We start from the raw sequence: 12,210 nt of genomic DNA, 5'->3' as shown, positions 1-12,210 counted from the left end.
GTGATCTTAAGTGCTCACCGTTACAGATCACTGCCATCTCACCTCTGTCTGCATGGGTTCAAGTCGCAGGTTTGGCCTATGTGGGCATGTGGGAAAGCTTGCCAGTAGCTTCTCATGGGTCGGTGGTTCTTTCCAGGGTTTTTCCGGGTTCTTCCTCCACCATTAATACTGGCCACCATGTATAGCCTTTCTTGTGCTGAAAAATGGTGTTAAACCCCACAACAACAACAACCAACTTTCAATCTTTACCTGCACAAGCATCCACTTCAGAATCATACTCCTTATATCTTGCACTTTGTATACATGTACCAACTTCCAATCTTTACCTGCACAAGCATCCACTTCAGAATCATACTCCTTATATCTTGCACTTTGTATACGTATACCAACTTCCAATCTTTACCTGCACAAGCATCCACTTCAGAATCATACTCCTTATATCTTGCACTTTGTATACATGAACCAGCTTTCAGTCTTTACCTGCACAAGCATCCACTTCAGAATCATACTCCTTAAATCTTGCACTTTGTATACATGTACCAGTTTTCAGTCTTTACCTGCACAAGCGTCCACTTCAGAATCATGCTCCTTATATCTTGCACTTTGTATACATGTACCAACTTTCAATCTTTACCTGCACAAGCATCCACTTCAGAATCATACTCCTTATATCTTGCACTTTGTATACATGAACCAGCTTTCAGTCTTTACCTGCACAAGCATCCACTTCAGAATCATACTCCTTAAATCTTGCACTTTGTATACATGTACCAGCTTTCAGTCTTTACCTGCACAAGCATCCACTTCAGAATCATGCTTCTTATATCTTGCACTTTGTATACATGTACCAACTTTCAATCTTTACCTGCACAAGCATCCACTTCAGAATCATACTCCTTATATCTTGCACTTTGTATACATGTACCAGCTTTCAATCTTTACCTGCACAAGCATCCACTTCAGAATCATACTCCTTATATCTTGCACTTTGTATACATGTACCAGCTTTCAGTCTTTACCTGCACAAGCATTCACTTCAGAATCATACTCCTTATGTCTTGCACTTTGTATACATGTACCAGCTTTCAATCTTTACCTGCACAAGCATCCACTTCAGAATCATACTCCTTATATCTTGCACTTTGTATACATGTACCAGCTTTCAATCTTTACCTGCACAAGCATCCACTTCAGAATCATACTCCTTATATCTTGCACTTTGTATACATGTACCAGCTTTCAGTCTTTACCTGCACAAGCATCCACTTCAGAATCATACTCCTTATGAATCAGATTCATTATTGAGAATATGTCATGGGTGAAATGTTTTAAAATTTGTTTATTATGAAGTTTTATCTGTATTTTCAGTTTTTATTTTTGTATTAGTTTTTTTCAGAATAACACTGTTTGATTTAAAGTTTTAGAAATATAAATAGATCATTGAATTTGTGCTAAAAAATATCTTTATGACTTGTTTTTAGGGACCAACTTGCAAGTTTGTCAGCTGCTACAAAAACAGTTTATTCACACAAATATTTTTCAGTACAAATTAAATAGCTCATGCATTGGCTCATGTTTAACATGTGCCTGACTGAACACCACAGACCCACATCTACCATTGTATAGTGCACCAAGAGATCAATGTCTACCACTGAGTTCTAAGTTTACATTATAGAGTCAGGTTTTCCAGTAAATTTGATGATAGACAAGTCTTGTTGTTACCAGCTGGAACTACAGTATATACAGATAATAATAATAGTATTTTGAAGATTTTATATGGTATGAATTGTAATCCTATAGGCACTGCATTGAAAGATCTTGTACATATTTGTTGTCTTGTAGGCTTGCAGATATTTTCTCCCGTCACATGAAGAAATACCTGATCACCTTGTTCATTCTGGCAGGGATTACTTTTGCTGTCTTTACTATGGTTTTGTATGGAGTGATTCCATTTTCAACAGGTTTGTGTGTTAAAAGTATTGCCAATCCCAAGCACTTATTTAAGGAATAATATGCACAGTATGTTAATGGTTGAAATCAGACTTATTATATCAAGCAACAAATATTTGCTATATTGTATTCAAACTCTTTTATACACCTGCCATATGCATATTATTATGTTCATCATTATGTTACTAATTTCATTACAACATAATGATTCGGACCGCTCAGGTGGCCTAATGGTGACTGAAGGTCAGAGGTAAGGTCATATTAGGACTAAAAAGAAAATAATGGTTTCTGCACAGCAAGTTTAGTTCGAGACCACATACCTTGACCAAATAGTAAGTCACTGAGACCAGCTAATCAATAATCTCAAGAATGAATCATGTTCTACTAGGGCCTGCATTCAGAGCTTTTAAACAACAGACAGATGTTTAATGTGATATTCACGATACTCTTGGAATGTAGAATATAAATTATATCTATCTAAACTTTTGATTACTTAATTAGGAAACCTTGATTAGGAAATAAAGTATTAATGTCCCACTGACTACATTCAGGGCTATTAAACTGGGGGCAGATGTGTATTGTGCCATTCAGGATACACTTGGAATATAAAATATAAATTATTTCATATCAGACTAAACTTTTGATCATTTAATTTGGAAACCTATGTGAGAAAATAAAACAGTAATGCTCTGCTGAAAATGGGGTTTGTATCATTTATATCTTTGGAAGTTAGTCCATTTTTCTGTAGAAGGTTTAAAGTTGCCAGTGTTCATATTTGTCGAACATTAAACCCCTTATCCATCACAATTCATGTAAGTTACAAAGATGCCAAAAAAGTGTTTGAGTATATTATAATAATAATGACTACAGAAACTTTGATGACTTGTCATTGCTAAGCCCCATTCATTTTTACTGCCTATTACATGTACTGACTCCCCCCGACACACATCAGACATTGATCCAGGATAAAATATGTCACTTTATGACTTGTCTTCCTGCTAGTACTTAATGCAGAAATTACATCTATACTAAAGGCTTTGAAATATGTTGAAATGTCACAAAATGAATTTCATAATCATTTCTGATTTCTTTTCAACATTGAAAGCATTACAAACCTTACATTTAATAAGAGGCTCATATCCCAGATATTTACAGAGACGAGGTGTGCTCATACAACCTGGTAAAAGTATTTGGTATTGTTGGCAGCCTAGTTACATTAGTATAAAGCTTAATGAAAGAACAGATAAAGAGACCCTGCAGTCACCCAATTCCAGAAGGAAGTATCCATATACTGACATGAAAATATTTTATAAATCAGAATGTTTGTGACCTTGGCAAAATATATGAAATCAAAACTTTGCAGATAAACTTCACAACCATAAACCCACTGTTGCTAAGTGGTATAGTCCTCATATAGAAAAAAATCACAGAGATGAGGTGATATTGTACTCGTCATGTATCAGACACACATACCAGACTTGTGCACACCTCCTGAAGGATGGACCTTGACTAGAGTGCATACCATGTCAGTGTCCACAAGACCTTGACTACAGTGCATACTATGTCAGTGTCCACAAGACGACAGTGGAACACATTCTTGTCAAGTGTGTCAACTTCCACCCTGTGAGACTGAAGCGTTTGGATATCAGCTGCATGAAGAAGCTGTATGATGACATTCCACATGAGAAAATCTTTGATTTTTTTTAGTGATTGTGGTTTATAAAATAAATGTACCATATATTTTAATGATATTCCATATGTTGCCTTTATCTTTTATTTCTCAGAATAGTAACATGTTTACTTTTTACATTTTATCGTGTTGTATTTCATGATTACATTTATTTGGAGTGTTTAACTTCTGAAGTTTTGTGCAGTTCCTTTTTGCCTTTTCAAACATTTACCTTCATTGGTGCCATAGCCACTATTGTACTGAGATGCCATAAAACACTATCATCTACATATTCATTTCCAGTTTTAACTGTATATATGAAAGTTGACTTGAAAATATTTATAACATATTCATGTATTTGACCTTGGAACTCCTCGCAGGGACCCCAAGGGCAGTGAACACATAAATGCAAAGGTTCTTACATCGCCACTTCGTGATGAAGGAGAAGATGTGTAATGATGGTAGAATTAAAGGAAGATGTCACATTATCTCAACTAGATGACACAGCATGAGGATAATAATAGCACTTAAAATAAATCTTGTAACAACAAGGATGAACAAAACATTGAGGTAATTTTCTTTTGTGTCAGTATTTGTTCATGAACTGTAATATATCCCTCATAACATCTCTTTCATTATGTTCTTTTCAGGAATTGTATACACAACCCTAATTTTAGTTGGACTACTTCTGTCAGCTTCAACACCACTGTTTTTTGAGACGTGTTGCGAAGCTACATACCCAGTGGCTGAGGGCATCACAAACTTCGCCCTTACATTGATGAATAATATTGGAGGTTTGGTGTTCCTACTGATTCAGATGATACCTAATATTGGTAAGTGCAGTAACCCATCATCATACAGTGGTCCCCCTTTTATTCAGCCACCCATTCTGCACCAAAAATGTGGCCATATAAGATGGGTGGCCTTTAAGGAGGGGGACTATATTGGTGAGAAGTACGAGTATATGTATGTAATTAGAAAGTTACATATAACTTCAAAAACATTTAATATCTTCATTTAAAAGTAACATTAATTATTAAAAGGTTCTTCTTGTCTTATGGATAGACTTATTCCAAGGGAACATAAATTAAAAGTTTTATTTTTAAGTGTAAAAAGTGAATAAGGTGTTGTTGGCCTGCACATTGCAAAACCATTCAAAAACATCATTTAAATTTAGGTAAAAACATTGCTTGACATTCAGAATCATTCTATTGGCATTTACTTAATTTTCCATCTGTTGCAGAATATTTGACTTATCAGTTACAATGTTGCGTACATGAGTCTTTCTAACATGAAAGTTTTGGGCAAAAACTTGAACTCTACCCAGTATAGTTGAGTTGCAGAACTTTTACTTTTTCTTCTAAAGTAAAAATTCTCCATTTACTTGATGACATGTTAAAGTTTTGTGATGATTTATTCATATGCAGCTAATTTTACAGGAATTTAATTACGCAGACCAAACTTGTGTGGAGAGAAAAAAATGCCTTGCTTATAAAGGAAGTGGTACATGTACTTTCACATGATTTTTCAGTCTTTTGTACCCTGTTTTGTTCAAGGTTAATTTCTCTCTGTGTTAATCCACAAAATGTATATTTTGCCTATGTTGACCATGTTATGATCTTGACAATTACATCCAGTCATGATGGCCGAGTGGTCTAAAGTGCTCACTGTTATGGATCAGTGCCATATCACCTCTGTCTGCGTTGGTTCGAGTCTTGGGTTTGGCCTATGTAGGTGTGTGAGAAAGCTTGCTAGTAGCTTCTCATGGGTCGGTGGTTCTTTCTGTAGTTATTCCGGGTTCTTCCTCCACCAATTAATACTGGCCACCATGTATAGCCTATTGTGCGCTGAAAAATGGTGTTAAACCCCACAACAACAATGACAGCATCCGGTCATGATCATCAAAGAGAAGAACTCAGTATCTGTGTCAAGCCCAAAACTATACCACAACATTGCTGAGCCTATTTCCCATAACAGCCAGTGTTTATCAATCATGATACACGTTTACCTTAGTGGTACATGTACTTTAGACAACACTTAGTTAAGTAACAAAAAGATGACCTTGGGAAACAGTTATCAAAAGAGATAATTGGACAACTTACCTTATGAATTGAATATTGGTTCTGGACACATATTAAAATGAAATGTGGCAGCTTTTGAGGGGTACGCAGTAACATGCCGGCCACTGGTCACGTTAGAGGGGTTGTCATTCTTGAGGGTACTTTTAAACACAAACTCATTGGTGCCACTGGATTGTGCTGTAAAAGGCTGGAGCCCATTAAAAAGGGGAACCACTGTGTATATATACTTATATGATTTATGGTGTCTGTCAAACATCTGTATGTATCTTAGCAAAACATCAAATCATCCAGAAGAGTGGACAGATTTTCTGCATGTGTGCAAGTGTGAAATCTGTGCTGCCTCTGTGTGTGCAGATATGTACATATTATATTTAGTTTTGTTGTGTAAAAGAGAGAATTTTTGTTTGCATTTGTAATTATTTATTTAGTTTTGTTATGTAAAAGGTGTGAATTCTTGTTTGCATACTACTTAAACACTCTGTTGACAACAACATTGACTCACCCATACTTGAAAATAGTAGCTCATCCAATCTGTGTTGATCTATAAGATGTCAATTTGTCTGACAGAAATTGTGATTGGCCATGGATCCAACAAAAGCAGGGTAGGATGGGGTGGGGGTAATTATTTTTTTGTTTTCTTCATGCTTGGTATCATGTTTTGCAACAGGATCTACTTTATGATGTCATAAATCTGATACAACCTATTTTGGTTGTTATATTTTGTAACAGAATCTTTTTTATTATGTCATAAACCTGGTATAACCTTTTAGCTTGGTGTTATGTTTTATATTATCTTCTTTTTTATGTCATAAATCTGATAGAACCTTTTTGCTTGATCATTTTTGTGTCATGAGTATGCACTCTTTACTTGGTGTTATGGCTTACAACATAATCTACTTTGTTATGTCATGAGTATGATATTGCACTTTATGCTTGGTGTCTCGTTTGACATCAAGCAGCAGGGAAGTTCTACAGACCAGGTGGCACAGACCAAATTAACCCTCCCAAATAAACTTTCTCCGTACAACCCTCAGATTTCAAAAATAAACCTTTCTGCGCAAATTAATCAGCGAAATTTCGACCCAGGATGCAATTTCGGACATTAAAAAAAACAACAATTTTTTTGGGGGGGGGTATAGTAAAATTTGTGTGCGATTGCAAGGAAAGGGCTGCAATTTTATGAATAAATTTGATCAAGACCGATTCGATACCTACTACGTGGATCATGAAGATTAATCGTGACAAAACCGTGTGGTGTTGCCTGAGCGTGACTGAAGAAATTTTTAAACTTATTTATGTCCATGTCGCCGTTACACCAAGTTTGATGAATGTTTCTCAGCGTGTGAGTATCAACGCCATTGAAAACTGATAAAATGTTACAATTATCTCTAATCACCTTTGGAATTTGCGTATATCGCTGTGTCACGTAAATCACATCGGTGTTCTTGTGTCGGCCACGCGAGAATATTCTAGCTGGGTTAGTTTGCTTATCCAGCATCACATCATCAAAAACAACAAGATTATTAGCATTACCGTCTAAACTTTCCACTGATGGAGCTTCATTGATGTCCGTTATAAATTCTATTGTACCATCTTCAGTATTATCACTAAATTCCTTCAGTACTTGATAACATCGCTGATCATCAACAGATGGCGCAACCAAATACAATTTGTCCCATTTTAGCCATCGCATTATCAAATTTAACAACAACTGCGTTTTTCCAGATCCCGACGGTCCAATGATTATCATTCTTATCGAATTTGGTAATGCCGCGATATGTTTCATTTTCTCGCGTTTCTTTGTGGCTGAAAAATCAATTACATTCATGTTATTAGAATATTATGGATTCATATTGTGTTAAGTGTCGCACTCGAACTGCTACGCTAAATCCAATCGAAGTCGTTACACGCAACAACAGGAATGCAATCAGAGGTGAATGCGCAGTTTGCGGGACGAGCAAATTTAGATTTGTAAAAAAAAAGGTAGAAGAACCGGAGGAGACATTGCCGCCTCCATGAAAAATCTACCAGGATTACCCTGGGCGAAATATCCCGGAGAGAAACATTTGCCAGGATACAACTACTGCGGACCTGGTACAAGGCTAGATATAAGACTCAACAATAATAATCAACCAAACCCTGGAGAAGAGCCAGTAAATGCCATTGATAACGCATGCTACTATCACGATCTTGCATATCGTAGCGGAGATTTAGAACAAAGACATCTTGCTGATATTAAATTAATTCACGCAATAGACGCAGTTCCTGATAAAAATTTCAAAGAGAAATTGGCAACTTGGTTAATAAAAGGAGCAATGAAAGGTAAATTAGTCCTAGGTGCTGGTAATTTATAATGGAGCAAATATATTATTCTCCGCGAGGATTCTGGAAAGGAAAATCAGCAATAGCCAAACTTGCCAAGGCAGCAAAAGTAAAACAATCCACCGCTGCATCATGGTTATCAAAGCAAGCAGTTTGGCAAATTTATCTTCCTCCTCCTAAAAAAATACCATATGCGAGTTTCTCCGTCAGTGTACCTAATGAAGTTCATCAGGCTGATTTAATGTTTCTTCCTCATGATACCGTTGATGGAGTTACATACAAATACGTCTTAACTATTGTTGATATTGCTAGCAGATACAAAGAAGCAGAACCATTATCAAATAAAACAGCAACAGAAATTTCAAAGGCTTTTGAGAAAATTTATTCACGATCTCCATTAACATGGCCGAATCTTCTTCAGATTGATCCAGGACGAGAATTCCTTGGTGCGGTTACTGCGTTAATGAAAAAAAATAATGTTAAAATCCGGCGTGGTATAGTTGGTGTTCATCGCAATCAAGCTATCGTTGAAAGATTCAATAAAACACTAGCGGAACGATTATTCGGATATCAGTACGCGAGAGAATTTATTCAAGATAATCGATCTCATGATTGGGCAACAAGATTACCTCACGTGATTAAAGCGCTGAATAACGAAGTAACACGAACAATATCAATGAAGCCAGCAATTGCAATTACAAAGACAAATATACCACTAAAGCGAAGTTCCATAATTCCGCCTGTGCTAGGTAATGTTATTGTAAGATATTTATATAAGGAAGGAGAAGCCGAGGGTGGAAGAAAAAGAGCAACTGATCCAACTTGGAGTGTTACTACACATAAAATATCGGCCGTAACAAGATCATCAGGAAGACCAGCAATTTATTTTCTAGATTCACTAGCTCCACAACGCGGATTTACCAAGGAGGAATTACAAATAATACCGAAAGATACTCAATTACCGCCATCGTCACTTATGTGAAATTTAATTCTACCTAATTGAGATAATTTTCTTACTCGAGAAACTGCCAGATAAACTAAATTCGACCAGGAAATTCTATCATCGACAATCCAGACCTGGCCGTCTACTGTTAATCCCTGCGATGAATGTATCGTTGCTGCGTATCCGAGTTTCCATGGCGATCTTTCTACGTTTATCGCATCATTGACAAGATTAATATCAACGAAAATAATATCATTCAAAACTAATTTTTTTTCTTCTCCACATGGCAAAGTAACATTAATATTTTGTTTCCTGGTATCAGCGGGTTTATAGCACAACGGTACCTGCAATGTTGGAAATTTATCACAATGAAGTTTGAATAGAATTTTCTGAATAGCATCGCGAATAATTTTTCTGCTAGCAACAATCAAATGATCAGGACGCCACAAGGTTAGAAAATTATCCATCGAAGTCTCGTCAATTATTTTTCTCATCACATCACATTGAAACTTATTAGGTTGCAACCGAATGATTTTTTTAAATTCGGTCAGTAAATTATCATTGGATCTATAATCAGCATCAATCTCTTCATAATAATCTACAAAGTTTCTAAGCCACTCATGAGGAGATTCGCCATCAATAGGATCAGGTTGGCCGTGATCTCCGCACATTATTACTGCGGTGTTTTTCTCTTCTAGCCAACCTAGGAATGATTTTAGCGTGATAAGACTTACTGTGCAAATTTCATCAAATATTATAACTTTATTGACGTACTTGTTTCCCATGCGAGCCGAATCCCACAATCCACCGCTGTACTTGAAATAACTATGATACGTGCAAGAATTAACGCCGCGTTGTTTTATCTCTCGCGCTAATCTATGAGTTGGAGTTAACACGATCATATCAGAGTTTGAAAATAAGTTTATTGCTCGTGTTGTTTTACCACTACCACCAGGACCATTCATGTAAACGAATTTGTTTCGTGAAATCGGATCGAATGCGGATGCTGCTGTTGATATTTCATCGTATTGGTCTTTATGAAACTTATCGCAATCTTCTACATCCGCGTCTTCGCAATAATCTAGAATATCTTCGTTCTTTATTCTCCAAGTTCCCCAGGAACCATCGGCGATTAAATTTTCCAACCTACACTGATATTTCTTATCGATATAAAACGAATCCGTTGCAACTCTTACCGCGATATCAGAAAATTTATTTATCATCGACAGCAAATTAATACTGACGTAAGCGAGCATCGATGATCTTAAATGAGTATACTGTGCTGACTCTCCATCAAGATAACTAATCACGGTACCCAACTTTGTTCCATCAATAATAATATTTTCTCTGTTGCAGAATATTCCACGCGATACTGTATCGGCAATAATAAAATCCATCTCAGCATCATTGATAAATAACCTAGCGTGGCGATGTTTATGATCAACTGATCCTCCTTGAGTAAATTTACCAATTATTTTTCTTCCGATATCTTTCGCATTTTCACAATCCGTGGGTAACCACACTTCGGTTTGTTTCCTGTAGGATATAATCGCTTCACTTACCGTCAATGATATTAACATCGACGAATCCAACATAAATCTCAACAGCACTATAGGGACCCATCTGCGTTGAGATAAATGCCGACCAAACCAAATATAACAAATTTTATGTAAATTTTCAGCAAACTCGAATGAAGTAACATGAGCGAATCCTGTCATAACAAAATCAGGTAATGGTCCGTTAATTGCAACTCTCGTCATCTCACTGGTTGGATGGCCGAATTTAGCAAAGTAATCTGCACAATCGCCATATCCGAGAAAACTTCCAGGATAGCACGCGCTCATATCAACGGAAATCATATCCTCGAAATAATACTTGGTATTCCATAATCCTCCATGACCGTATTCGATACAACTAAGTTGAATATCATTAAGAAATTCGTTCCTTGTAGGTTTCCACGAGTTTCTTTCTCTGGCAGCATGAGCAGCAACAGATGGAACAGTAAAGCAATTCGTTAATAACTGATCAGGATTTGATGAATACTTCACCGCGATATTTTTCATTGATTCGTGTAATATTTCATCACGGTAAATATCTCCACGTGGCAATATAAACTGATCGTATTTTTCTTCACTTGAGAATAACCAAATCGATATTGGATCAGATGCGGCTAATAGTTTGATATACCTAAACATTGCATCAGAGTTGTCTTTTCCGGATTCCACAGGATAAAATTTAACAGAACGATCCTTCGGGAATATCATTACTGACTGCGACCACGCATGTGAATTATGATCAACAATTTCGATTGGTGTTCCTCGAGAACTATACGGTGATGAATATAATATTTCGCCCGATAATGTTTTAACCGTGATAGGAAATTTAAGTTTCTTACTTAACGCAGCAACATCATCAATCGATGCACCATCAGTAACTGTCCTTGCCCATGAATTAATTTTATCCAATCTTAATTGAGTCAAACCAGATCCACGACGAGCGTTTTTCATGTGCTCAATAACGCGCTCAGCCACACAATTTATTTTCGGTGATTCTTTCATCGCAGGTAGATTTTTCGCATCAGGATTATTATTCAGCCGATAAATTCCATAAACAACAGCACTAGATGGATACGCCCTAGCATAATAAGGACCATCAATCCCTAATAATAATCCTGGTTTCGAATTCTTATCAAGAACAACGTTTTTCTTGCCGCCACGTACTGGATCTCGTTTATCACGAATAATCCAAGTGTCATCGGGCATTTGTGCAATAAATTTTATTCCGAAGATAAATCGCTCTTCTTTGTGTTCAGATTTTATATGTTCGATTATCTTCTTCGCTCGTTCCAGATTCATCGTAGCATCAACAAAGTTAGTTTTCCAAGTTGACCAAACATGAATCGCTCCATCATCAAAGAATTCTTTCTTAGCACGATCAACTTCAGGAATAATAAATTCTGCCTCATCAAGATCAAATAAATCCATTATTATATTTTAGACAAATGTTTAAATTATAATGAATCAATGTTCATGGATAATAGTTGGATCAACAAAATCATGCGATAAATCCTGCAGAGGTGAATATTGCGGCGCTCACATATATGCAATTCGACGAGGTAGTAAAGGACCACAGCGATGTTTAGTTTGCCAAGTTGGCATTCGAGGAAAGACACGATTATGTTTCTCCTGTGGAGGGAAAAATTATCGTGAGTTACGAAGATACTATGAAAAAAGATCTTCCTCAGT

At 36.5% G+C, this 12,210-nt stretch overlaps 1 protein-coding gene across 1 annotated transcript in view; it reads left to right on the top strand.

The window, feature by feature from the left end:
* The window catches only part of LOC149780970 (solute carrier family 49 member 4 homolog), a 95,091-nt gene that overhangs the window by 58,139 nt on the left and 24,742 nt on the right, over positions 1-12,210 (top strand). The window contains exons 12-13 of the mRNA XM_089938080.1: positions 1,843-1,961; positions 4,270-4,452. Coding sequence (XP_089794206.1) covers positions 1,843-1,961; positions 4,270-4,452 — 302 coding nt within the window. The remainder of the gene's footprint in view (positions 1-1,842; positions 1,962-4,269; positions 4,453-12,210) is intronic.

The sequence above is a fragment of the Sinohyriopsis cumingii genome, chromosome 16 (genome assembly GCF_028554795.1).
Source record: "Sinohyriopsis cumingii isolate HCF-2022 chromosome 16, ASM2855479v2, whole genome shotgun sequence".
NCBI classification, from domain to species: Eukaryota; Metazoa; Mollusca; class Bivalvia; order Unionida; family Unionidae; genus Sinohyriopsis; species Sinohyriopsis cumingii.
This window is presented reverse-complemented; position numbering and strand designations above follow the sequence as displayed.